The sequence below is a fragment of the Onychomys torridus genome, chromosome 4 (genome assembly GCF_903995425.1).
Source record: "Onychomys torridus chromosome 4, mOncTor1.1, whole genome shotgun sequence".
In the NCBI taxonomy this organism is placed as follows: Eukaryota; Metazoa; Chordata; class Mammalia; order Rodentia; family Cricetidae; genus Onychomys; species Onychomys torridus.
Genome location: NC_050446.1, coordinates 27,170,171 through 27,196,542, shown reverse-complemented (window position 1 = coordinate 27,196,542; position 26,372 = coordinate 27,170,171). Strand labels below are relative to the sequence as shown.

General features: G+C 44.8%; 1 protein-coding gene across 1 annotated transcript in view; it reads right to left on the bottom strand.

Moving 5' to 3' along the window:
• The window catches only part of Kif5c (kinesin family member 5C), a 157,774-nt gene that overhangs the window by 77,689 nt on the left and 53,713 nt on the right, over positions 1-26,372 (bottom strand). Inside the window, exons 3-10 of the mRNA XM_036183832.1 lie at positions 23,347-23,420; positions 16,992-17,096; positions 13,436-13,484; positions 13,127-13,182; positions 12,290-12,377; positions 8,863-8,987; positions 6,398-6,502; positions 5,904-6,052 (exon numbers count right to left, since the gene is read on the bottom strand). Coding sequence (XP_036039725.1) covers positions 5,904-6,052; positions 6,398-6,502; positions 8,863-8,987; positions 12,290-12,377; positions 13,127-13,182; positions 13,436-13,484; positions 16,992-17,096; positions 23,347-23,420 — 751 coding nt within the window. The remainder of the gene's footprint in view (positions 1-5,903; positions 6,053-6,397; positions 6,503-8,862; positions 8,988-12,289; positions 12,378-13,126; positions 13,183-13,435; positions 13,485-16,991; positions 17,097-23,346; positions 23,421-26,372) is intronic.

Below are 26,372 nucleotides of genomic sequence, written 5' to 3'. Positions count from 1 at the left end.
GCTCATTTTTTAGTAAAAGGAGGGGGGGACCTGTAGGGCCTTGGCCCCCATTTTGGGTAACTGTTGCCTTGCTTGCTGACCTTGACCTTGATATCCTCCCTATGCTAATTCCCTTCGAGATTCCACCCTCCTGAATGCTTAAGGGAAGCTCCTTGTCTGTGTTTCCAGTATATTGGGCATTAACTGCTTAGATGCAAGATTGTAAAACATCAGGAGCAGGGGTGGGGATTTAGCTCAATGGTAGAGTGCTTGCCTAGCAAGTGCAAGTCCTGGGGTTCAATCCTCAGCTAAAAAAAAAATCAGAAGTGAACTTCTACCATCCCAGGTTCCCCCATTGTGCTGTAAGCCTGTATTTAAGACCTCCTCCCTCCTTCAATAAATGATATTCAACATTTAAAAAAAGAAGAAGAGGGGGTCAAGATCATGATGGGGAAACCCACAGAGACAGCTGACTGGTGCTAGTTGGAACTCACTGACCCTAGACTGACAGCTTGGGAAACTACATGGGACTGAACTAGGCCCGCTGAATGTGGGTGACAGTTGTGTGGCTTGATCTGTTTGTGGGGTCCCTGGCAGCAGGACCAGGGCTTATCCCAGGTGCATGAACTGACCTTTTGGAACCCATTCCCTGTGGTGGGATACCTTGCTCAGCCTTGATACAATGGAGACGGGCTAGGCTCTCCTTCAACTTGGTATGCCAGACTTTGTTGACTACCAATGGAGGCCTTACCCACTCTGAGGAGTAGATGGGGGCAGAGTGGGAGGGAGGGGGAACTGGGGTTGGTATATAAAATGGAAAAAAATTAATAAATAAATATATTTAATAAAAAAAAGAAAAAGGAAAAAAAAAAGAACAGAGAGACAAAGAAAAAGTCTCCTGAGGGATACAAAGAAGACAACTACCTTTCTACTCTCAAGTATCATCACCTACCCAGCACCCCTCAGACCCTCTGTCCCGAGTGTCCAGTTCACACATGAAGAGGCACACACTCAGGTTTTGAGAGAAGTAAGCATGCCTACTTCAAAAGCTGAGGCTGAGTACTCACACCTGACACTGAAGGCATCCCCATTGTATGGCACTTGAAAAAAGTCCTTCTCACATCAGAGACCTACAGTTAGTGGCCGAATCACTCTACACTCTGGAAAGTCCCATCTTTGCCTGTTTCCTCATTGATCTTGTCTACTTACACTCCCTGGCAATAGTTCTAATGGACAAGCTCACTGGCTGTGCTGGTTCTTGGTACCTCTAGCATCAGCATCTTCTTTTGCTCTCCAGGTGTCCCAGGGAGTGCTGGCATTTGAATAAGGAGCTCTGTACAACCTCATACCTTCAATGCATAGAAAAGTCTGTAATGCATGCTTTACACAGTAAGTGTTGGGAGAGAGGGGGGAGAGAGAAAGGGGAAAGAGGGAAGGAGATAGCAGTGCCCTTTGTGGAGGGTAGGAGGTTAGTCCAGGTATCTATTTCCATCTGTCAGGGTTTAACAAGGAAACAGAGAGAGATAAGGATATAGACCCCAATAGATGTAGAACCTATTCTTCTCTTAGTTTCCTAAAGAAACTGACTCATATGTATGTGGGGGCCATCAAAGCTCAAGTCAGGTCCAAGCAGCTGGTTGGAAATGCAGGTGCAAACATGTATTCTGGTCTTCAGTTCTCCCTGGGAAATCCAAGGTTTTGCTTTTCAAGGCCTCTATGACGAGAGGAGGACCATGCTCATTACACAGGATTATCTACTTGACTCAGCCAACTGAGTACTGTGCTATGTTATTTTGTTTGTGTTCTGACAAATACAGCTTGCCTGGAGATCAGAGGGTGGAGCCAGCCACTAGTTAACCACCGAGGACAGGTGGGTGGAGACAAGATCTCGACCCCACTTCAATCGGTCTGAGGAATCGTAGAGGTAAGAAGTCTCTAGTGGCTGCTGCTCCACTGCTCTGCTTCTCTGATCTTTCAGTTTATTACCCTGATATCTGACTCCTGGTTTTTATTGATAAGACTAATTAGGATTGCTTCAGAGTATAGCCATAAGCATCTAAAAACTACTTTCAGAACAATAGCTAGATCAGTGTTTGATGAAAGTGCCTAGTCATATATTTGGGTACAAAATTAACATCACAACTTCTGATCTGCCTTGAGTCTCAGTTGCTGTATAAATACCTACACTTTCCTCAGAACACACTTCTGCTCCAAAACACTCTCCAGGCCTGGAAAGGGCTCCCTGCTTCTGAGAGAAAGGGCTAGTGAGTGAGAAGGAATTAAAACCCTGATGACCAGTGAAGAGCTGGCCTCGAATTAAACTTACGCCACACAGTATCTTTCTTTCCCTCCAAGAGCTTCCATTACCCAACTGGTAACGGAACAGGCCCTCCAACAGAGGTGATTTCATTCTTGATTTTATGTCAAGTGCACCAAAGTGTGTGCCTTAACTGAACTACTCTGACTCTGTAGGTAATTTGTTCGCACACTCTTACAACATGAATTTTACATGTACACTATTCAGTCTCTGACAAATCCAGCTGTCACTATGGCAGGTGGCTTGATTAAAATGATGGCATCATTTCCCTTTGTAAGCAGTGCACACCAGGAACAAAAAGATTATTACTCTTCTCAAGTTATCAATCCCCTTTCACATTCAACATACAAATAGGCTGAATTATTGGTGCTGGCCCAAGGCACACTACCTCAGGCCTTCCTGCACTGATTGGTGTGTCCCCTCAGGGCCCTCTTTCCTTCACACACACACACACACACACACACACACCACCACCACCACCACCACCACCACCCAAACAAATCAAGACACATTAAACAGACTTCTAAGATAATGGGGTGATTTGAGTGCACACATCTGAAAGTTACAAATATCTTCTTGAAAAATGCAAGAAAAATACTACAGAAGAGTAATTAAAAATTAAAGAATAAAATTCTGGAGTCTAAAAGAAAAAATATCCACAAAAATGTTTTAATTTTGATTCTCAGGTATCTGGACTACCTGCTGCTCTCTGACACACAGACAGAATTGTCTACTTCTGCACTAGCAAAGCACTGGGCACTCAGAAGGCTAAAGAGACAAGCTTGATCAGATAAGACTTAGACAGCATGGATTTTTCTCTCTGAATCCAGTATTAAACCTAGAATCTTAAGGAAGGCTTGCTAGACACTTTGCAGGGAGCCCCTTAGGCACCTGTAGACTCTGGCCTTTCTACAACTTCAAAGCACATGTTATTGTTTCTCTAGGCCATAAAAAAATATATTCTTCCCCTGTGAGCTTGAAAGAATCACAGAACTTAGGCTGATCAAGGTTCTTCAACAAGAACACAATGAACACTGGCTCTCTGGCACTTGGGACACACACAGCAGCTGTTCTGAGTTCAAAGTGCTTAATCTTATTAGCTATCAGATTCCATGTCTAATCTGATGTTCAGATCCAGGTCTGCTGTATAATTGGGTTCAATGCATATAGTTAACAACAAAGCTGATAAAAGGCCCACAGAAAAATCCACTATCCTTAAAGAACTAATTAGTTAACATGGATGGAGAAAAAAGGAACAAACCACCACGTATTTCTGACTACTTACAAGAAGGCAAACTAGATCCAAACCCAGGTCAATTTCTAGGGACAGCAATGTACAGCTCAGCAAGGATCCTGCATCATGAACTTAAGGCTCACTTGCATCCTTGTTCACAAAGCATGTACTTATTAATCACCTACTGTATACTTCCCATGCTGGACCGCAGATGCCAATGGCAAATGGACTCTCTGCTCTTATGCAGTTAAGGGTCTGATAAAAGAAGCAGACCAACTATTTCATCTGGAAACATGCTTGATGTTACATTTTATTTTCTGGAATCCTAAATTACCTATAGTTGTGGTGATACATTGTGTACCCTAATAAACCTATCTGGAAGATCAGAGAAGCAGAACAAGCCACAGCTAACCTCACCTCACCAACTTCTCAGCTGATCCTGTTTCCATGAATCCTCAGACTGAAAGCTTCTGAGTCCTCACCCAAATGTATCTCAGCTGAACTGCTGCTAAAAGTCTAAAAGCTTAAAAGCCTCTAGTTCCTGGTCCTCCCGCCTTATATACCTTTCTGCTTCCTGCCATCATATCCTGGGATTAAAGGTGTGTGTCTAGATCTCAAATGCTGGGATTAAAGGTGTATGCCACCACTGCCTGGCTCTGTTTCCAGTGTGGCCTTGAACTCACAGAGATCCAGATGGATCTCTGCCTCCTGAGTGACAGGATTAAAGGTGTGTGTGCCACCATTTTCTGTTCCAGGTAAGTTTTATTAGGGTACACAATGTATCACCACATACAGTGTTTCTTCACCCACTAGTTCCAGAAGTGAAATTCTATTTCATTCAAATGTGTCCCTTATATTACAACGCTGTTCCTTATTTCCAGTCTAGTCTTATCCATTACTATGAACTTTCCAACCCTGAGTACTGCTGGAGTGTTTAAGGTAAGAGAAGGGGAGCTTGACATCAGCAGGGAACCCCCTCTGTACCAGCCCTTGGGCAAAGTGAAAATGGAAGCAGCTCAATCATCCCCCCAAAAGTCCTTGGAAGGAACCACTCCATCTCTATGGCAAAGGGAAGCTTCGAGAAGTCAAGGAGAGAGCGGCTCAATGACCAGGAGACAACGGTGTCAGTCACCCTGCTGCAAAGCCACTGCCTCAAGCATTAGCCTCGTCAAGGACGTCATTTAGGAGGAAGAAAAGGATCCAAATTCTGATGAAGAGATAGATTAGTTCTACAACATTTCAACACAATTATTATTGAGACAGCCCAAAGGTGCCACAGATGAATAATCCTACGTTCTGTTGAAGCTCAGGAAACGATTAGGATGTTGATGCAACTCAAACCGTAACAATTTCCCATACAGAAGGTCCACCCCATCTGCCCCATCTGAAATTACTTCCTGGGCATAATCAGATAATACATGCTCCTGGGACTAAAGCAGGGGTGCACTAACCCTGCTAAAGCCCACTAACACCAAGGCAGTAAGGGCTACAGACACAGCTCCTCAGCTACTAACATTGACTGTAACAATGGTAGGATAATCCAAATCTCACAACATCTGTCCCGGTTCAGTCCCATGAGCACCAAAGATGCTCAGATCACCCAAAACATCAGCATCACAGGTTTAGGTAACCAACCCCCCAAGAAGCACAGCTGAGAAGACAGGGTCTGGAAAACTAAGCAAACAAGACTAAAGGAGGCCAGCTGTGGGCAGCTGGGCATGGTGGAAAACAGTGCATTAAGAAAGGCAAGGAAGGTAAGACTCCACGTACACATGGGAAGATTGTGTTCATCACCAAGCTCTTCATGCCCACCCATCGCTAAAACCTGCAGAAGCAGGGCATGTTGACTCAGGCCTTTCAAACAGTGAGAAGGTGGTCATCCTCCACCCCTATCCTCCAAATACACCCCAGGCCTTCCATCCTCAGAGTTAATGCATCTGATTTCTTTCCTCTATTATTTATGCCTCTACTCTATCTTTATCTAACTTTCTAATTGTTTTTATGAACAGCTTTGCAATGGATTCCAGGTTCCAGTTAAAGGTAGTTCTCGATCTTCAGATTTACGTATGTGAAACTGTATAGCGCTAAAGGCTAAGCTTCAAGTCCATGAAGAACGAAAGTAGCAACAAGTAGGGTGTTTTGTTTTGCTTTGTTTAACATCATTCTTCCAATAGTCGCACTCCTGACCACTACTAAAAACATAATCCCTGTGGCCTCAGTAAGTAATGCCTCAGAAAGTAATGCCTCAAGTTTACAGATCATCTGCTAGAGGCAATGTAATAATTATTTGCCCCTCTGTCCATTGCCCCAAGCCATCCACACCGAAGACCTATCTCGTGGCTCAGAGCATGGGTTCTGAGACCCCACACGCACCTCTGTCCAAACATCAGCGTGGACTTGGTTTCAGCTTCATTGAAGACTGAAGGAGAGCAGCAAATGACAATTGTGGTCCTGCAGTTCCCACCCAGAGAGTCCTGGAGAATCCGAGTCATCTTGCTGTCCCGGTATGGCACATGTGTTTTCTATTTAAGAAAAGGAGTATTGGTTCTGACAGCCCATTCAAAGAAAAACTACAGAAGCAAGCAAGCCAAACTTAGAAACATGTGGAATAAGAATTTGCAGCCAGGTCTTCGGATCTTGCCAAAGAATGTCCATTCAGTGACCCATGTCATTGGAAGTTAGCATCACCATTCATACTTTCTAGTAGAGTGGATCTCCCAGCAACAAGCGCCCCAGCCAGGAATCCCTCTGCTCTCTTCCAAAGAGGAAAACAAATGAATGTCTGGGATGTGTGGCAAAGAGAACACACAAACCCCAAAGGCAGCTTCCCGTAACACTATTTAATAGATGGTGACAGGATTACTTACTGTCCCTTCTGCCAAGGCAGAGATCACGTTTCCAAGAGCAGACAAAGACTTGTTGATGTTTTTAGCTTCATCGAGAACAGCTCCCTCGGCACCGGTTTTGCTGACCTACCAGGGGACAGAGAAAGCGGTGAGGGCAGGGACAGCACAGAACAGAAAATGCAAACTGGCGTGGGGGCAGCAGGCAGACCCTCCAGGGAGGCAGGGAATGAAGTGAGTAAGAATCATAGTGATCCAGCTGTCCCTGGAGCCCCAGGCTGCGGATCTGATCTCTCCTGCTGTCATTTTCCTCTCAATTGGGTTTTAGTGGAATGGCTGAAATGTCTCAAGCGGGAAAACTGCAGATACTTCCCCGGGGGACATCCATCCAGGAAAACCAGGCTCCCAAAGTGCTGTCACCACGGTGAGCCAGGTCCTGGGGAACTAAACCACAGCCTCCCAGTTGGATGGGGTCCAGCAGGGCACAGCGAGGGAAACGTTTACAAGCCCTGGTTTCAGGCAAAGGACTAAAGAAAGGGTGTTCTGACTCTATTCCTTCTCTGCTTCTTTCTGAACCAAGGAGGGAGGGAGGGGTATCTAAAAAGACTTAGGGAGATGCAGAAAGACAAGGATATATGTCTTACACTGTAAATTTGGTTTGCTTCTACAGCCCTCCACACATGGTGCCTCCTCTACTGCATTAGTACAGATAATTTCACATTTACAGCATTTCCTCTAGGTAGAGAGGTTTACAAATCCTGTCATTTTTTTAAGGCAGAGACAAGACTCAATAAGGGTTGTCCTGGCTGCCTAGGCAGAAGCTACAGAGTCAACAGCTGCTCTCTAAAAAAAGGAAAGGAGACATAACTTTAAACTGAACGAAGATGGACTTCAAATACATATGAAGGTGAGTCCCTGCCCCCAATAACAGAGGAGAATGCTTTTTTTGGGGGGGGGTTCTGAAAATAGGACAGACTTCTTCTGTCCTGGAACTGTAGAGGGCAGCTTGCTTGCCCACAGAGACATCGTGGAGTGATGGGCCACAAAAAGCAGCGGCCTATTACAGGAGTTTTTAGATGATCTCTCATGTGAGCATCTTAACTCTGTGAACTATTCAGAGCAGGGACTATCTATGTATCACCTCCTTTGGCAGGCAAGGACAATGAGCTCCAGAGATGTCCCTCCGCCAGCCTAAGGGAAGGATGGATGGCTCTCTGGGGTAATGGGAACTAAAGCCCAGAGCTCTGTTCTCAAGATAGTGCATTCATATGGATTCATCTAGGGAAAAGGAAAACAGACAGGAACAAACAAATCTCCAGGAGAGACACTTGAAATAGCTTGTAAATGCCATTAGCAAGAAGTGCCAACTGCCAGCAGGAGGCAGGTGTCAGGGGTATTTCAGTTCTAAAGAACTCATCTCCACATGGCTCTCTGCACAGGCCTGTACCGGGCATGGCAGTCAAGCCAGTGGTCAGGCTAGAGCTGAACGATGTGCCCCCTTCATCCTGATAAGTGATCAAGAACGTGGCCAGCTCACACATAGAACATTTGAGAACATTTGCCCAGCCAAGAATAGCCCATGTTTTTCCTCTTGGGACAAAGGCAAGTAAGAGAACAATTCGAACAGCCATGACTTACGTGAATGCTCGTGGCCATGGTTAGAGGTCATGAACTTAGCAGTGTGAGGCATTAAGTGACAGTCAATGGCAATCACCTGTACAGCTAGGCAGACTGATGGAGACATCCAGCTGATGTCACTGATGAATGCAGGAGGGGGCATTGTGCATGTGTGTACTAGCTCTATGATGCTGTCTAAAGGGGTTGTGTCCTGCCAGAGTACGGCAGTGGGAACATCCCCTGGCGCTGTGCAGGGGACTGGGAGGGGAAAGTGGTGATTCCGGATGTGGTCTTAGCCAGTTCCTGGGGGCACAGAATTGAGTCCAGGTGTGTAAAGAGAGTCACAACCAAACCAAAGAAGGCTTCATAGCCTGAGGAACCAATGTCACTCACCTGAGACTCTCACTGCAGACCCACTCCCAGGAGAACTGGAACACTAGGAGAGCCCAGGTTCCAGACCTTTCCTCAGCAAGGCAAAGCTGCAGAAACGGAGCCACCATGTGCCAATGGCAGGGCCCTTCCTAGCCTACTGGAGTCTACACAACAGACAGCTCCCTCCATCCTAAGAGAGCCAGCCCCTCCCACTTTCGTACAGCTGCCTTGCCAGGCTAAGTCATATTAACCCTGCTTAATGCCACAGGCCCTACTAAGCAAAAATGAGCACGAGCCTTTGAAATACATCCCTCCAACACAAAAAGGGAACTTTTGGACCAGAAAAGAAAATGAGAAAACCAAGAAACTTAACAGTACCATGCCTCAACATTTGAAACCTCTTTAAAAACCAGGGAGCAAAAGGCACAAAAATTATACAACTGTACACCTGAGCAAATAACAGGGGGAAATTATAGATAATATAAATCAGAGCCAGTTACCTTTTCACTCCCAGCCAAATCAACCAAATACAGCTTCCCACTGAGTTTTTTCTCAGTCTCCACGTTCTCCTGTTTAATGTTAATCAGGAAGATGCTGTGACTCCTCGAGCTGTGCTCGTTCATGTCTGAAATGAAAAATGGTTCACTGCCCCACAGAGAGCACATGAGCAGAGGCAGCCACCCTCCGGTCCTGAAAACACAACCAGTCATGTCCCACTCTTGCAATTCTCTGCAGGTAGTTCAGCTAATTTCAGAATGTATCTGAAGCCGCTGTTTCTTCTTTCAAAAAAACAAAACAAAACAAAACCCTCATTCTAGAGATCCAGCTGATGTCACTGGTGAATGCAGGAAGGGGCATTGTGCATATTTACATATGTCTTCAAGTAACAAAGGAATTAACCTAATATTCTTGTTGAGAAGTTTAAAATGACAGTGTCTCAGGGTCTGCCAGAAGCCCTGTCTCTCACAACCTACACCAGTCTCACTCACCAAGAAGCTCACAGCTTCCTTGACAGTCCCGTGGACAGTGTAGCGTCTGATATACTTTGTCCTACTCATGTGCATTACAGGTATTGCCAGGACTGTCATAAACATACTTAAAGGAAGATTCAGACACATACCTCTATAACCCATGTTAAACACAGAGAGGCCTCAAGGATTACCAGGACTACCATAAACGTATTTCCAGGAAGATTCAGACACACACCTCTATAACCCATGTTAAACACAGAGAGGCCTCAAGGATTAAATGTACTTCATTAGGTCAGAGTACCAGGAAAAACGCTTCATTTTCCACCATAGCCCAGCAAGTGTCCCATCAACTTTCACCATCTCCCCAAAAATATCTTACTAGATTGTTCCTAAAAACTCTGGAATCCCATTTTAAAAATCCCAAATGCCAGGCCTTTAATCCCAGCACTCAGGAGGCAGAGGCAGAGGCAGGCAGATCTCTAGGTTTGAGGCCAGCCTGGTCTACAGAGTGAGTTCCAAGACAGCCAGGACTATACTGAGAATTTCTGTCTAGAAAACCCACCCCCTAAAAAAGTCACAACAACCAAATTTAGCAACGTTGCAGGGTACAAAGTCAACATGTAAAGAGCATTTATGTTTCTATATATTACTAACAATCCCTGACCAGAAATATTGAGAAAACAATCTTTTTACAATAGCAATAGAAAGGATAAAATACTTAAGGATGAACTTAAAGAAAATGATATTTTTTAGACAAAAGCTGCAAAATGTTGCTTAAAATACAGATGAATGGAAATAGAACCCCATGATAATTTACTAAAAGATTACATAGTGTTAAGACATCAAAATTGGGGCTGAGGAGACAGCTTTAAAAGATGAAACTTTGCCATATAAGTGTGAGAACTGGAGTTTGTGTCCCAGAACTCATGTAAAAGCTGGGCAGGCCCAGCAGCCATCTGCAATCCTAGCCCTGGGGAGGCGGAGACAGAGGAGCCCAGAGCAAGCAAGCCTGCTGGACTAGCTAGAACTGCTAAGTTCTGTGTCCGTGAGAGAGGCTGCCGCAATCAAAATAAAATGTGAGGATGGAGCCAAAGAGACAGCCAACATCAACTTCAGGCCTTCACACAACATGCACATGGACCTGCCCACATGTGATCCTGCTTACACACACCACACATAGATACCCATAAAGAACAGATAAAAATTGCTGGGTGGTGGCGCACGTCTGTAATCCCAGCACTTGGGAGGCAGAGGCAGGCGGATCTCTGTGAGTTCGAGGCCAGCCTGGCTCCAAAGCAAGTTCCAGGAAAGGCGCAAAGCTGCACAGAGAAACCCTGTCTCGAAAAACCAAATATATATATATATATATATATATATGCCAAAATAATCTAGGCAATACAACTGTAGCAAAACCTCAATGATACTTTACACAGAAATAAAAGCATCTATCCTAAAATTTTAAAGTTCATACAGAATCTCACAACATCCTGAACAGTCAGTCAGGCTGATCTGGAAACTCAACACAGGAGCTGTGGAGATGGACAGTTAGCGAAGCTGATGCTGTGAAGGGTGAGAACCCGAGTTCAGGTCTCAGCAGGGGACAGATGGTGGCATGTTGCCCACAATACAAATGGACTCAACAACAGAGCGCTGTTAACTATACTTAGCACACTAAAATAGGAGCAGGAGCTGCTGAGCTGACTCAAAGGGAAACGATGCTTGCTGTCAAGCCTGACGACGTCTGAGTTCAATTTCCAGGGCCCACATGTTAGGGAGAATCAGCTCCCCAAAGTTGTTTTCTAACTTCCACATGTACATGTACACACAGGCACGCATGAGCACACGCACGCACCCACACACATACACACACTCACTCACAAATGAATAATGTGGAATAAACCTTGCCAAAATGACAAGCACACTAGTAACATCCTGGACCCTCAGCTCTGGAGCTCCGGCAGCCAATTCTGGGACACCATGAATAATTCATGGCTGCCAATTTAAGAAACACAGTGAGAAAGTTTCGCTGTGCACATGCGAGTTTCAGGCAGAACAGACAGAATCAGTGTTTTCCTGAACTGTATTCAAGCGTAGGTCAGCTCTGAAAGCTGCCACATCCATGAGCGTCATCTGACAAGCTGTGGGCTAGAGAAGAATTTCAGTTCTGGATCACAGACCTGGAGCCCATCAAGGAGGAGCCTTAGATCAGCTCCTAGAAGTGTCTGGACCAGTCCTCTGCTGGTGCTTGAACCTCTTCTATACAGTGACTCCGCTCCCTCCCTTGGCAGCAGGCTTCACCTGGGGCAGCTGTTGGGGATTCTCCTGAGAGTTGGGTGAACCTGTCTCCCTAGCCCCAGTGGCACATCACATTTTCCTCAGCATTAGAACCCGGAACATCTATGTACTGCACTGCCCATACATCCTCTCTTGAATTTTTTTTTCCTCCTCCAAACTAGAAATTCTTAGGTCCTTCAGCTCTGTGGGAACTTAGACTTCTTTGTTCGAACCCCTAGTGCGATAGCCCGAGTCTCTGCTGCTCCAGTATACACGTGCAGCTCCCAGAGAGGGGACACCGGTGCAGAAGATGCCTGGCACGTTAGCTTCTGTGAGTGCATCTACTGTAAGCGTGTGCTGGAGGGATTTGGGGGGAGCTACCAGCTCTCCTCTGACTCCCCCTTTGCATTTATTCCCCTTCTACAGAGGAAGAAGCCCAATAGCTTTCCCTTGTGTGTGACATGAATTCATTAGCTCCGATTTTTTTTTTTAAACCTTTTATCAGAACCCAAGGACTCTGACCCAACACTCCAAGACCTCAGAGTAGTGCAAACACTCACATTGCACATGGGTCAGAGTCTGTCTGCTCACAGCTCTCTGCTGCCTTCCCATGCAAGCATCACATGTGCCTCATCACCCAGCCATCCTACACAGATGGCACAAACGTCACCACTGCACTTACTTGTCACAGCCACATGTCGGTTTGCTTTGCCCTCATCTATCACATCCATGACCTCCTCGGGGCTCGACACAAACCTCTCGGTGCACCCCTGCAAGAGTCAAAAGCAGGTCAGGTTGGCTACTACAACAACTGGAAAGCAAGTGCATGTGGAAGCAGCTACACCTCCTCCATTTCTTTTCTACAGGTACGATAAACAGAAAGAGTGTGATGCTGCCCTACAGCGTTTCCTCCTTGCCCCGGGCTTGGATTCTACATTAAAGAGAAGTAGGAGTTAGCTCTGGGAAAACTAGATGTAAAGCTGGGGGAAATGCTTTTTAAGCTCATGTTCATACCCTACAGCAATACTTTCAGAAGGCAGAAAGTCCAAGGAGAAAAATCTATGAGAAGGGAAGAAATGGAAATGCATTTCCTCACCTTCCGTCATTATTTACCATTTCAGTCATTAACAGAGTAGACAGGATGCTACTACCATAGACTTCTGTGAGGTAGAAAGCACAGACCATATCATTCAATCCCCAAACTTCTTTAAGATGAACAATACTAAATAGTAATATTTAAATAATAGCTATCATCAAGAAGGCTGGGTATAATAGCTCACAGCTTATACATAGTTTAAGCACCAGGTTAGATTCCTCAGGACCAAAAAATAATAAAAATAATTTACATGCAGGAAAGCTATGATTGAAGAAGCTAAATGTTGATTTTTGCAGCAGATCAATATTATAGATAAGGCTTGGGGCTAACAATGGCTTTGGATACTCTAAGAGCTCTCACGTAATAACTATTTGGACAGTGACTAGAGAGAAGTCGGCTGCATCCCCCCAGCTCTTCCCATACCTTTACATAGGGGACTCTGTTTTTATCTTCATGAACAGCCAAGTTGGTTTTGGACACTGTAGTGACAAAATGATGGCATGCAAAGAAGAAAAGGAAAGTTAAAAACCCTGGATTGCAAGAAGAACAGCAATGCTTACAGAAGACAAACAAGTCTATTCTTTCACAATTTGCAAGTTAAACTGTGGCTGCGAAGAGCACACAGCCTGAAGGCAAACATCTCTCTAAATTGTCATCAGCTGCCCAGGCAGAAGGGCCCTAACTCCTCTCACCCCCGTCTTGGACTTCAATTATAGAGCAAACACAGCTTACCGTCAAGCAAGTCCCTTATTTTGTCCAAGTAGATCTCAAAATAGGAAACCTAGTTAAAGAGAAATTGAAATTGGACTATAAATGCCATACCACATTTCAAAAGCATTACTACTAAACTCACGAAAGCTTTTGCTGTGGCTGAGAAAAGGGGGTACCAAGTGAAGGTCACAGTCCTGAGCACAGAGCTGTAGGCACCTCTCATGTGTTCCTCCTGCTTGCTCACTGAGACTAAGCATCTGTCACACGTGGACCCCTCTCTAGCTCCACACTTTTGGCTCCTCTGGGCTCCACTCAGGTGCTAGACAACCTCTTACAAGAGGACACAAGTTCTACCTTAGCTGAACACCAAGCAAATGAAAAATACAGATGTGGGCTACATAATGACATTAAACAACAGACCGCATATATGGTAGCAGTCCCATAAGATCATGCTGTCGTGATATCACGGATTCCTTGTTTTGTATAAGTTATCTATGATGCTTACAGAATGATAAACCTGTCTTACAGATTTCTCAGGATATATCCCATCGCTAGGCCAGCCATGATTATGACTGTTGGAAAGCTGGGCTCCACCTACTCAGGTAAAACTTCAGGACTGGACAAACCCTACCTCTAATTTGAGGAATATGAAGACACCTCTGCCCTGGCACTAATGTCTCTCCCAGCTTAGCTCTGGCTCATTATCCTTTGTGTGCTGCCATCTGGAACCACCCACTTCCCAGTTCCCAGCAGCTTTGAGATTCTTGCTTTGAAATCTATAAGCAGCTGGGCATCGTGGTATCTGCTCCTGGGTACCTGTACCTCTAATAACACCTGCCTGTTCATCTGCCCAACTCCTCATTCCATCTCTCCTGGACATTTCAAACCTTTGTGGGATGTACTGAGGAGCAGATTTTTAATGCTGCCTTAATGGAGCCTTTTTTGGTTTAGTCTGTTAGCATGTAAATTCAGAATGCAGAGTCCATACAGCTAATTTAGCCACTTACCATTCTTATTAACAGAAAAGCAAGTTCAACTATGAAATGCACAATGGGAACCTGCACATAAGATTTAACTCTAGAGATGGAGAAAGTGTTCTTCCCTTCCCCCACCATTTCAAGCCAGAGCTGTTCTTAATCATAATAAGATTCTGACACAAGACACTAGTTCCAGGGAAATAATTGGTTTAACATCTTATTCAGGATTATCATTTAAGACCTCTGCAGTAGTTTAAAGTGTGTCGGAATAAACAGTCTTAAAGAAGCACTAAGCCTCTAAATCTAGATCCCATCAAAGCAACAAGCTCTGTAGCCTCAGACATAAGGAAGCCTGCTAGGGAAAAAAAGCAAGCTTTCACCAACTCGGCCACACGTGATGTGCTGGATGTAATTCATAATTGGGCAAACAGCCAGCAATGGCCCTTTGGAATGTAAATTTAGGAACAGTTTGTTGTAGAAAGAAATAAGGGGAGTGGTTGAAAATGTTTGATTGCTGCATTCATTTATTTATTTTGTTTGGGGGTGGGAAGGGCCTGAGCCCGGGTGCACATGTGGAGAATGACCCGTGGGAGTCCATTCTCTTCTTCCACATGTGGTGCTCAGGCATTAAACTTGGGTTGTCGGGCTTGGCAGCAAATGCCTTTACCCACTGAGCCACCTCACCAGCGCAGAAAAAAACCCTAATACAAACAAAAGGTGCTAAGTATCAGTTTGGGGTGAGGGTCTATTTGGACCATCTGTCTATATCTGAGCTCCAGCTTCCTCGTGACTAACCCACGGTGTCAAACGTACTGATGTTCATATGTTCAAGCTTTCAGGACCACGGATCTATCCAGCTCTAAGCCTCCTTAGAACAGTCTCTCCTCCCTTCAACACCTCTAGTCACAAAGATGGAGAACCAGACATTGTGTTTATACTGGAATACAACAAACGGGCAGGGACTGCTCTAGATTGGCCAGTGAACCCCTTCAGAAGAGAACACCGACTTGGAAACATTCAAGACCCTCCCAACAAACCAGAGAAGTCATCTGGAATCAGAGAAGGAGGCAAGTGGAAGTGCTGAAGAGAAGGTGCAGTTTCAGGGTGGTGCAAACAGAAAGACTTATAGACCAATGATGACTATACAATTTAGAGAATTACTAAACTCTACAAAATTATGTTCTTGAAGGATTAATTTTATACCATATGAACTATATCTCAATTGGTTGGTTTTTTGTTATTTGTTTTGTTTTGTTTTTTTATTTTCTGTTTTTGTTTTTTTACTTTAAAAGAAAGGAAAATCCAAGGCTGGAATTATCTGATCTCCACGGCCTGCCCCACACCAGCCACACAGTTTCTACCATATGATATGTCTCTCTGCTTAAACAAGTAGCTCTTCCAGGATTTACAAAGTTCCAATTTTATGATTTAATTGCTATAATAATAGAATAGACATCTCCCTTTCAATTCCAACTTAAACAAGATTAGTGGTTCTGGGTTAAAATAAAATAGTAACAAGGAGGAAAAGGAAAAGGGTAAGAGGATTCATTCCCTTCCAACACTTCTCAAAGAGGGAAGAAGGAGCCACATACAGGGGAATGGGGAGTGTGCATTCCCTTTGAGAGTCACATTAGTCAAGACAGCATGTGACCTTGTGTAGCAGGAATCTTAAAAGTTCTGATTAATGAAAACAAACCTGGACCAGGTATCGGGGTGACTGCTAGAAGATCAGAGACACAGAACAAGCCACAGCTTCCTCACCTCACCAGTTCCTCAGCTGGGCTTGTTTCCTCAGACTGCAAGCTTCTGAGTCCTCATCCAAATGAATCTCAGCTGAACTGTGTTGCTCAAAGCCTAAAAGCTTAACCAGCCAAATTCTTAACCAGTCAAATGCTGCTAGTTTCTGGTCTTCACGCCTTATATACCTTTCTACTTTCTACCATCACTCCCTGGGATTAAAGGCGAGTGTCACCATGCCTGGCTGTTTCTAATGTGACCTTGAACTCACAGAGATCCGACTGGCTCTGCCTCCTGAGTGCTGGGATTAAAGGCATGTGCTACCACTGCCTAACCTCTATGTTTAATATTGTGGCCGTCCTGTTCTCTGACCCCAGATAAATTTATTAGCATGCACAATGGGGAACACAATACCACCACAACCTTGTACTAAGGTTAGCACTGCTCAACAAAGTATTCTCCAAGTTTATTTGGCCATATGATGCTTTTCTCTGGCAGCGTCCCTGTTGATAACACAAGGGATTGTGTTCCATGGAATTCATATTGGGGAATGGTGTCCTAACCCACACACAGACATACTCCTGGCCTATCTTCAGTAAAGGCATAGGGAAGTAGGGAGAATTCAGGCAATGAGTAAGATGATTCCACCATAAAGGGGGCTTATACTTTCCTTATATTGCTATTTCAAGCAAACCACTCCAAAAGCTTGGTACTGACCTAAATCATTAATGGTAGGTTCTGCTTCCCACAGAATAGCATTTGAATTAAAAGAGACCATCTTTTATATCTATCTGAAAGGAGGAAGACTGGGAAATGTGACTTAGGACTAGTGTCCTGTCTTGTTCTTAGTTAAAAGCACTCACCTTGATGTGAAACTCCAGGTTCTCATCCATGGAATAGATGTGATCAAAGATGTCATGTGCGATCCTCGGTATAATACCCATAAGTTGAGGATCATGCAATTTCCCCTATGAGTAGAAAATACACACAGGCAGTCAAAAGAGTGTTGGGAAATACATAGGAGAGGAATAGGAGCCTGCCTTTCTCAAATAATGCCATTTAATCTGTAAAATCCAAGTTGATTTTGTGGGTCATGTTTTGCTTTGGTCCTGTACACCAAACAGAAATTTCTAGAATGATTGGTGAGGAGGGCTAGAAATGGGCATTAGTTTCGGCTCAACCCAGGGCTTCTTCAACAGAACCAACGAAAGAGGAAGCAACCACACAAGGGCTGTTGGCTCTTTGGGGATCTACCTAACTACTCACCATGTTTCCCTTTGTATCCAGCAGAGGGCTGTCCTGGCTGTGTGTGTCAGCCCACCATCGGCCCTCCCTTGCAAATCCAAACTCACAAGCAGGAGGGGGTGAAAAGGAGGAAGGTGGGAGAGGGAATGAGCCTGCTTTAGTTTAACTTGCAATATTTACAAATTAGCCAGAACCAACCCATCCAGGTAAGCTAATCCTGAATAAAGTCATCCTGAGAATGGATCATTAATCATGGTTCAAAAATTTCTAAAATCCTCACTCTCAAAGTGAGGATCATTTTCAGACCAGACAAGAAAATCCATTCCATCGATTTCTTTTTGAAATCTATAATTCTCAGCCTGGATTGTTGTTGTTGTTATTGTTGTTGTTGTTTTCCACCACTTTAATTCATTTTACCTAGCAGGTAGCAGGATAAATACTCTCTTTGAACATTACTAAATCCACTTTTAATGCCCAGAATTTCTTTTTCCACCTAGGAAGTCTCTCAAAAGGTGTCATAATGGCTGGGGATGTGGGAAGCCCTGGGACCACTCACTGGAAGGAATGGAGAGAATGGGAGAGACAATAGCCTACAATTCCTACTAAAGGGATCCTGAAGGATTTAAAGCCATGGTTTTGGTGTGACCTCAAGGTACACAGTTCCACAGAATCTTCTCTTGAATATTCAAGTCCTCTCAGACACGTTCAACAACCTGAGTGTCCACGAACACAGCCTGCAAGTCTGCAGTGATGGTTCACTTGAAGAGGTTTTTAGACTTTTTGGAAGTTGTAAACCTCTAGGACTAACCCAAAAGCCAGTTTTCTCCTCGATCTGTGGGGATGCCCAACACCTTTTCAAATCAGACTCAGGTACCAGGTCCTCAGCTGCCTAGTGCCATGAGGCCAACTTTGTTTTCCTCAATCCTCCTTTACTTCAGGCCTCTGTCACACAGCACGCTCCTCAGGGACTTCCAAGTCAACATCTGAGTTTGCTTTAAAAGCAAGAACCCACATGGACAGAGGCACTAAAGACATGACACCAAGAACTTGGTGTCATAATTTCTGCTGACATTCTACTCTATGAAAAAGGAATACAGTTGCAGAATCAGACATGCCTGACTACTCCCTTATCTGGCTATTCTGGCACGCTTCACCTATGAACAATAAATCAGATGATGTCTTTACATTGTGTTTTAGTTTGGTTCTAGACACATTAAAAATAGTGTTGGCCTAACGCTCAGGGAGACTTAGCAAAGTACTTACTGAATGAAATTAGAGCAGAGTTTAAGTTCAATAGAATACATGGTGTCTACCAGCACAAGGACTCAATAAATGTTAGCATTACAACATGCACCTCCCAAGAGGCTCTCTCTAAGTGGGGGTGGGGTTAGCTTGACCTCAGAAGTCCTAAAACAATGTTCTACTCCAGACTATTACCGCACTTTATCTTAGGAAAACAGCACTGAATAACTGATACTTGGGGTTCAAGCTTGACCACATTTAAATCACAAAGCCCGTCATAAACAAAACAGACATGGCCACATGCTCTACACTGTAGAGACTATCAAATGGACATGGCCACATGCTCTACACTGTAGAGACTATCAAATGGACATGGCCACGTGCTCTACACTGTAGAGACTATCAAATGGACATGGCCACATGCTCTACACTGTAGAGACTATCAGAAGAAAAGATTCCTAGGATAAGAAGAAAGATTTTCTTCCAGTTAAATTTCACTGCCCCACTCAGTTAATCAAAAGTCTTTTCTACCCAAACCTCCAGGGCTCTTGAATAATCCATGCTAACCCTTTAGCTTCTTCTCAGTGGTCCTCTACCAAAGAAGAATAATCGGTAATCTAAAAGTCATTTATAATTAACTCAAATGTGTTTTCCTAGATGGTTCTCTCCCAACAGATCACCTTTTATTGATTCTTGACTTAAAATCAGCCTGCCAAAATAACCCGGGGCAGGGAGTGTGTGTGTGTATGATATTAAATAGTATATGGCAAGTGTGTATATAAATATGGAATATATGTGTGATATATAGGAAGGTATAATGCATGTGAGATATGCATTATTATGGGGCAGTGTGAAGAGAGATTTATAATGTGCGTACATACATGTATGTGTACATATATATGGGGTATAATGTATATGTTTGTGATACATATATGTGAAGGACATCTGTATGGTATATGTTCTGTCTATGTGGTGGATATGGAATGTGTGTGTGGCATATATATGGATATGTAGAGTGCCTCCATATAAGTGTGTTATGTCTGTGTCTATACCCTATGTGTGTAGAAGATGTGTGTGATACATGTAGAATGTCTGTGTGCAACATATATGGAAAGGGTATGTATAATATATATATGGAATGCCTGTGTGCACGTGAGTGTATATATGTATGTATGTATGTGTCTACATGTATATAAAGATCTTACTGTTTCCAAGCTAACTGCTTCCAGATGAAACATACATGCCTGAAACAACGTGATCACCAGGCTATGAACAGAGGTAAATTCGGTGACTAGGAAAGCTTTTGCAGCTGAAATAGTACAGATGGCTTCTTGGGAGCCCCCAGATTGTGTGGGATGATTGAGATGTAGGCTGAACAGAGGTTGTGGGCAGCAGGGCTGGTCTGGCCAAGCATGCCCTATCAGAGACAGCCAAAGTACAGTCTGGCTCCAGGATAAGAGAGTCACGGAACAAGTGAGTAAGCTGCTATGTGTTGCTCCCCCAAGGGAGCAAATAGAACAAACACTTTCTAGCTGTGTTCTGTAGGACTCTTCAGAAACTTTTCCAGGTGAATATAGGCTTCCAGGAGCAGGTACAGAGGAGAAACAAGACATAGCTCCCCACTGGCCACTCAACAAGACTCTCTTTGTTCTCTGCCAGTGGCCTTGTTGACTTCCAGTTTCCTCAAACACTGTAGATGGGAAGGCAAGAGGCCTGCGGTGTGTGAACGCCATGCACTCTTGATTTGGTTAGGAATCATTAGGCTAGTTTACAAGGTGGCCGCAAAGACTACACGATTCCTATGGCCTCCAGATGTCCCTCTGTATAGAAGGAAAACCACAAGGTGCCCCCCCCCCACATCTCCCACGCATTCTGAAGAGGGCCACTGAGTGCAGGAACCAAGCAACAGCCTTCCAAGCTTCAGGCAGATTCAAGCAATGAGAGAGCTTCTACCCTCTGCTTGTGTGCAGCCAATGGCCAGCATCCTGTCTAGGAACCTGCATATTCTCCTGACAAATCCATGGTCCTTGTATGACAGTGCCTACCATCCTTGGGACCAGTATTACCCAGTGGATCCTATTTTACCTGAAAATCCTCCTAAAATGCAGCATCATGAGAAGCTAATCTTTCCAATTTTATGGAGGATTGTGTGTTGTTCTCTATAACAGAAGATAAAGGTAACACCACTGGATGCCGGACCCAAAATAGGGGGATTTAAAAAAAAAACTGCTTTAAAATGTGGCAGGCTGTTCACTCAGGGAACTAACATCCCTTCTGAATGCCTTTGAAAGATCATTGTGTGTAATTCTGAATATATAAAATCCTCCTTTGAGGAGACACAAACCCTGCAGAGCAGTTCTTATTTAATTGCATTTCAGGCTCCTGAATTTCTGTTTCCTACAGTCTGTGAGTTCAGCTTGCAGCAACCCCTTTCCTCTGGTTTCCACTTAGCAGACCCCCTACCTTCCTCTAGTCTACCAGCATCCACAGACAAACAGGAGCCAGCCTGGGGGCTGGGTGACAGGGAAAGGATTCAGCCAACTCCTTCCAGCTGCAGGCAAAAGACACAACAAAGAAGTAACCCATGACAACTGACAAAAATGCTTAGGTGACAGAATCTGGGGGACTTAAATGAGATCAGTGTGGAATCCAGGTCCTCTCAGGTCCCCCACAAGTGTGCTCAAGGCAGATGAGCTGAATTCACACTGCAAAGGACCAAAGGCTCCAGAGACTCATTTTACAAGGTGTCCCCACTTTAACCAGCACTGAAGGCTTGGCCCACCTCCTCCCCATCACCTACACCTCACCACTTTCCTCTAAAGTCTTCTTTTGCAGGGCAGTCTCTCTTAATGCCTACAATTTTTTAAGTTTCTGACATTTAGCAAATATTCGACATTTCTCAATGATAAATTAATCCCAAAACTTAGAATTCACTCTTTTAAGCATTCCCTAGTAGTCTGGGGATTCAAAATAGGAATGGGTTTTTCTCTGATGTTGCACACACCTTACTAACTTTCCAAAAACCTAAAAATTGATTGACTACCTCTTGAAAATATGCTCTCTCCTTCTTCCTCTCCATCCCCCCTCCCCCCGCCGCCCCCCATCCTCCATCTTCCGAAAAAGTGGGGCTGGGAAAGTATGCAACTAAACTTTGCTAGTGCTTTCAAGATCAAGGACCTGGGGGCCCTTAAGAGAGAGACAGATGGGGGGCCAAGTGGAGAGTGTGGACACTAAGCCCAGGTCTCCTGGAATGTACTGCTGGGGGGTGGGGGGGGGGGGGGGGGGGGGGGGGGGGGGGGGGGGGGGCGTGGCAAGGTGTGGAGAAAACTGTATAACACAGCCCATGTTTAGGGCAACAGTCTCTGCCTTGTGTTTCTTTAATCTGCACAGTCTCCAAATCACTTTGTCTTCTGCAAAATGGGCGGAAGAAAGTCAACACCACAGAAACAAGATCCCCCAGCACTCCACCCCAAATTCAAATCAGTGCACAGAACATCAGAGCTCTGAGGGTTTTAGCCTCCTGCCTTTGAAATCTCCTCTTCAATAGGAATGATTCATGAGCTAAACCTATTCTGCAGCAGCTGAGATTCGCTGCCCTTCCCAGGAGGGATTCATAATGAAAAAAAAAAAAACCTCAGCTTGAAGGATTAAGGATTCATCCTACCCTGCTGCTTGTAAGCTGAATTCCCCATATTCATTCGGTGCTGTTTCATAAAATAACCATTCTCACCTCTCCTCACCTGTCAGGTAGGTCTAGCCTTTGGATAAATTATCCAGCACCAGAGGCCTTCGGGGGTCCCTGGTAAAACCCAGGAAAGCAGGCAATAAAGGGTCCCTGTTTGGAAGACAGCCTGAAGAACCAAGATGTGCGGTCAAAGCAGGGGGACCATCCCTACCAGGGCTTGCACAGGCCGGGTGTGCACCTTTCAGGAGAAGGCCCACACCAGTTCACATCAGAAGGTGCACATCAGTCCATCTTCACCGTGGCTGTGGGTAAAGTGCACTGGGGCCTACTGGAGACTTCAGCTGCAACACACAGGGTGGACAGAGCCACCCCTGGTGCTGTTTTGACAGATACTGTATGTGGCCTCTTCTCAGTGATAACCACCTACATGTTAAGAAGACAGACAAGAGCTAGGCGCATAGCTCAGTGGCAAAGCATTTGCCTAGAATGCACAAGGCCCCCAGTTCAAGCCCAAGCAATGAAAATAAAGAAAAGAAAAAAGACCACAAAGATGGAACAAGACAATAGAGATTTCTGCTCTAGGAAAAAGCAGTTTCGGCTATCCTAAAATCCATCCAGTGCTACAAATCGTCAATGTTCAATCTAAGAAAATGGAAAAACCAGAATTGTGGAAAAAAATAGAATTTTGTGTACTTATCTCATTTTAAAGACTGCCAGCAATTATACACACACACACACACACACACACACACACACACACACACAGATGTCATGCAAGTCAGATAAAAGTATGTCTGTAGGCTAATTTGGTTTATTCATTTATTTATTTCGAGACAGTTTCTCTGTATAACAGTCCTGGCTGTCCTGGAACTCACAGAGATCTACCTGCTTCTGCCTCCCAAGTGCTGAGATGAAAGGTTTGTGCCACCACTACCTGGCTACTCACTGCTACCTAAATTCCCCAACCTAACCATCGCTGCTGTCACATGCATCTCAAGCTTTGCTGAAAGCACCAGCCACCTCAGATACTGACAGTGCAAACTTACCTCCATGGTATGGGTTTTTCCTGATGAAGTCTGTCCGTATGCAAAAATTGTCCCATTATAACCCTCAAGGACATCTGCAAACATAAAATAGATCCAAATTAATTCATTACTTTGATCATACACTGGTATTGGTTGCATGCGTCAAAGTTAGTTTCCAAATGGCCCATCTCATTCTTACACAAATGGTATGTGCCAACTGCTCGTGCATTTTACGTGCGATTATGAAATAAGCACAGAAATGAGTCTGTTGTGCCACAAATAAAAAGAAAGGGACTCCCATTTCTACAGACTGTATGACTGAAGGGGTAGTGCCATTTTTAGCTACTTGAAGCTCTCATCTACGAGTGGGTCTCTGGAGATCATTGAGGAAGAAAAGCAAGCCTTGCCTGAAGCTTTGGTCTGGGCCAGCTTAAATCTGGATCCTTCGGGCCATTTCCCATGAAGGTCCCACCAGAGTCCCATCAGAACAGACTAGAGCTAGGAGAGGGAAAGGCACCCCACTGCAAACTGAGCCCCACAGACAATCCAATCAGCCTGGAAACCAGCAGGCCTGACTTAAACTTAATGCCTGTTTTTTCACTGTCTTGCTAGCAAGACGGCCTGGGCCCTGCAACAACAGGAATTTCTCTTAATTGCACAATAAGCACACTGTGAAAGCCCACAGGCATGGCAGGCTGGCTTCCGTTTCACACAGGGATGGAGGAGGTGTGCAGGTGGGGGCTGCTTTATGTTGTGGAGCTAAGATCATCTGTGGGAATTCTTTCAAAGCAGCAGAGGTGATTAAAACCTAGTCCCTCCTGCCTTCCCCTCATCCATACAACCATCACAGAAAGGGAAACAATTCATAATTAATATCCTTGACCCACCATTCTGCACCAAGAGAGGAATTCTTAATGTGGCTGATGGGGAGAGTAAGGAAGGGTGCCCTACACAGAGGACGCTAATGTGGCTGATGGGAGAGCAAGGAGGGGTACCCTATACAGAGGGTGCTACTTGGAGCCATGGAGAAAAGTGTACCAGCCAGTCAACTCCACCTCTTTCAGATTAGGATGGTCCCCTCTCTGAATTTTATTATGCAGGCTTTTTTTGGTTTTTTGTTTGTTTGTTTGTTTCGCTTCCTAGGTGTGTGTGTGTGTGTGTGTGTGTGTGTGTGTGTGTGTGTGTGTGTGTGGTGTGTGTGTATAAAGCATACATATTTTACTAGTCTGAGATTGTTAGAGTATAACTTAGGATCAGAGAAGAAAGGATTTTCCTTCAGGGAGTTAAAAACAGGAAACAAAAATAAGTAAGATTTTAAAAAATAATAATCCTAGCAACCCTTAAGGGTTTGCATCATTGGGTGAATTATTCAAGGCAGTGCTGGAGAGCTCACCTGGGTGGTGATGAGGAGGAAAAGCTGGCAGGCTGACCAACCCAGCTACCACCCAGGCCCAGAACCAGGACTGTGAGTTGGCCCACCCCAGCATCCACCTCATCTATGATCTGCTGGAGCATGTGAAGGGGCCAGACCTGCAGATTCAAAGCTACAGGATCTCCATGACACAGGGCAACATCAGGATATGCAAGAGAAGTCCCAGTGAGGGCTCAGGACCAAGGGAGTAGCAGAAGCCAGAGGCCTCGCACCAGAATCATTGCAATAAACTCTTACAGGTAAAGATGTATGGATGGACTAAAGGGTACACTGTGTGACTTGCTGGGCCACACTGCAGCTTCTATGCCAATTTTTTTTTTAATTGTTTGGTTGGTTGGTTTGGTTTGGTTTGGGGTTTTTGTTGTTTGTTTTGGTTTTTGCGTTGTTGTTTTGTGGGGGGAGGTTGTAAGGGCAGAGGGAGGAATTGAGGGTATGGGGAGATGAGTGGGATTGGGATGCATGAAGTGAAATCCATAAAGAATCAATAAAAAGTTTTTTTAAAGGAGTTTGCATAAAGCTGGGGGTGAGGAATGCTCATATATATATCAGTCTTCAGGAAATGGTTTTTGAGAGTGGTTTCCCTGGCAACAGCAGGAAGCAGGAAAAAGAAGAAACTGAAGAAGTGAGTGTTAGGGTTAAAGGCTTAAGCTTCAATTTCCATGAAAACGTCAACTCAGAAAAAAAGGATGCCTGGAGGATGGAGACAGCCCCAGGGCAGTGTGCTCCACACTACCTCAAACATGTCCTTTGAGGGACCCAGAGAAAGAGGTCCATCCTTCAGTTGTGATTTTAAAATTCAATCCTCATGACACAAACAACTGCAGGCAATAGGAATGCCAAGTGCTGTCACCGTCACAGCAGAAAACCTTCCTTTATTACAAATTAAACATATCTCCTCAGACTGAAGCGCCTTTCTTACTTTATCTTCCTGTGGATGCAGGGCTTCTGACTCACTAGTCTGGAGCCAACATCCACCCGGCTCCTGACTCAGCGCCTGTCTTTCTCAAGGGTGGCACCCTGCTCTCTGGAGCAACTGGATGCAGGGGCTCTGAGGTGGCCCTGGACAACCTGTGCCACCCTAAAGGAAACTGGTTTCAGAGCTTAAATCCGGCCCACACCTCTTCCTCTGCCAGACAGAAGGAAGCTGGCATCTCCATGAGGCCTCTAGGCCACTCCCACCAAGCATAATGCACACTTTTACCAACTAGCTTCTTTTCCCTGTTTTCCTGTGGTTGCTGACTGGGTCATATCTATGAAAAGACAGCAGCATGACTCAGATGAATTGGTTGAGTTCTTCTCTAGTGGGCACAAAGCACTGGCTTCGGTCCTCAGCATCCCACGATGGAGGAGAGATGGCACACCCCTCTCATCCCCACACTGAAGAAATGAGAGCCAAATGATCAGATCTCCAAGGTTATCTTTAGCTCCATGAGGTCTTAAGGATAGCCTGAGCTAAATGAGAGCCCATTCAGTCACAGAGTCTGAAATAGCAATCACAGAGCTTGGCCTGCATGGGTCTGCACTAGGTCCTCTGCATACATGCTGTGGTTGTGTACCTTGGGATGTTTGTGGGACTCCTAACAGTGGGAGTGGGGGTGTCTCTGACTCTTTCCCC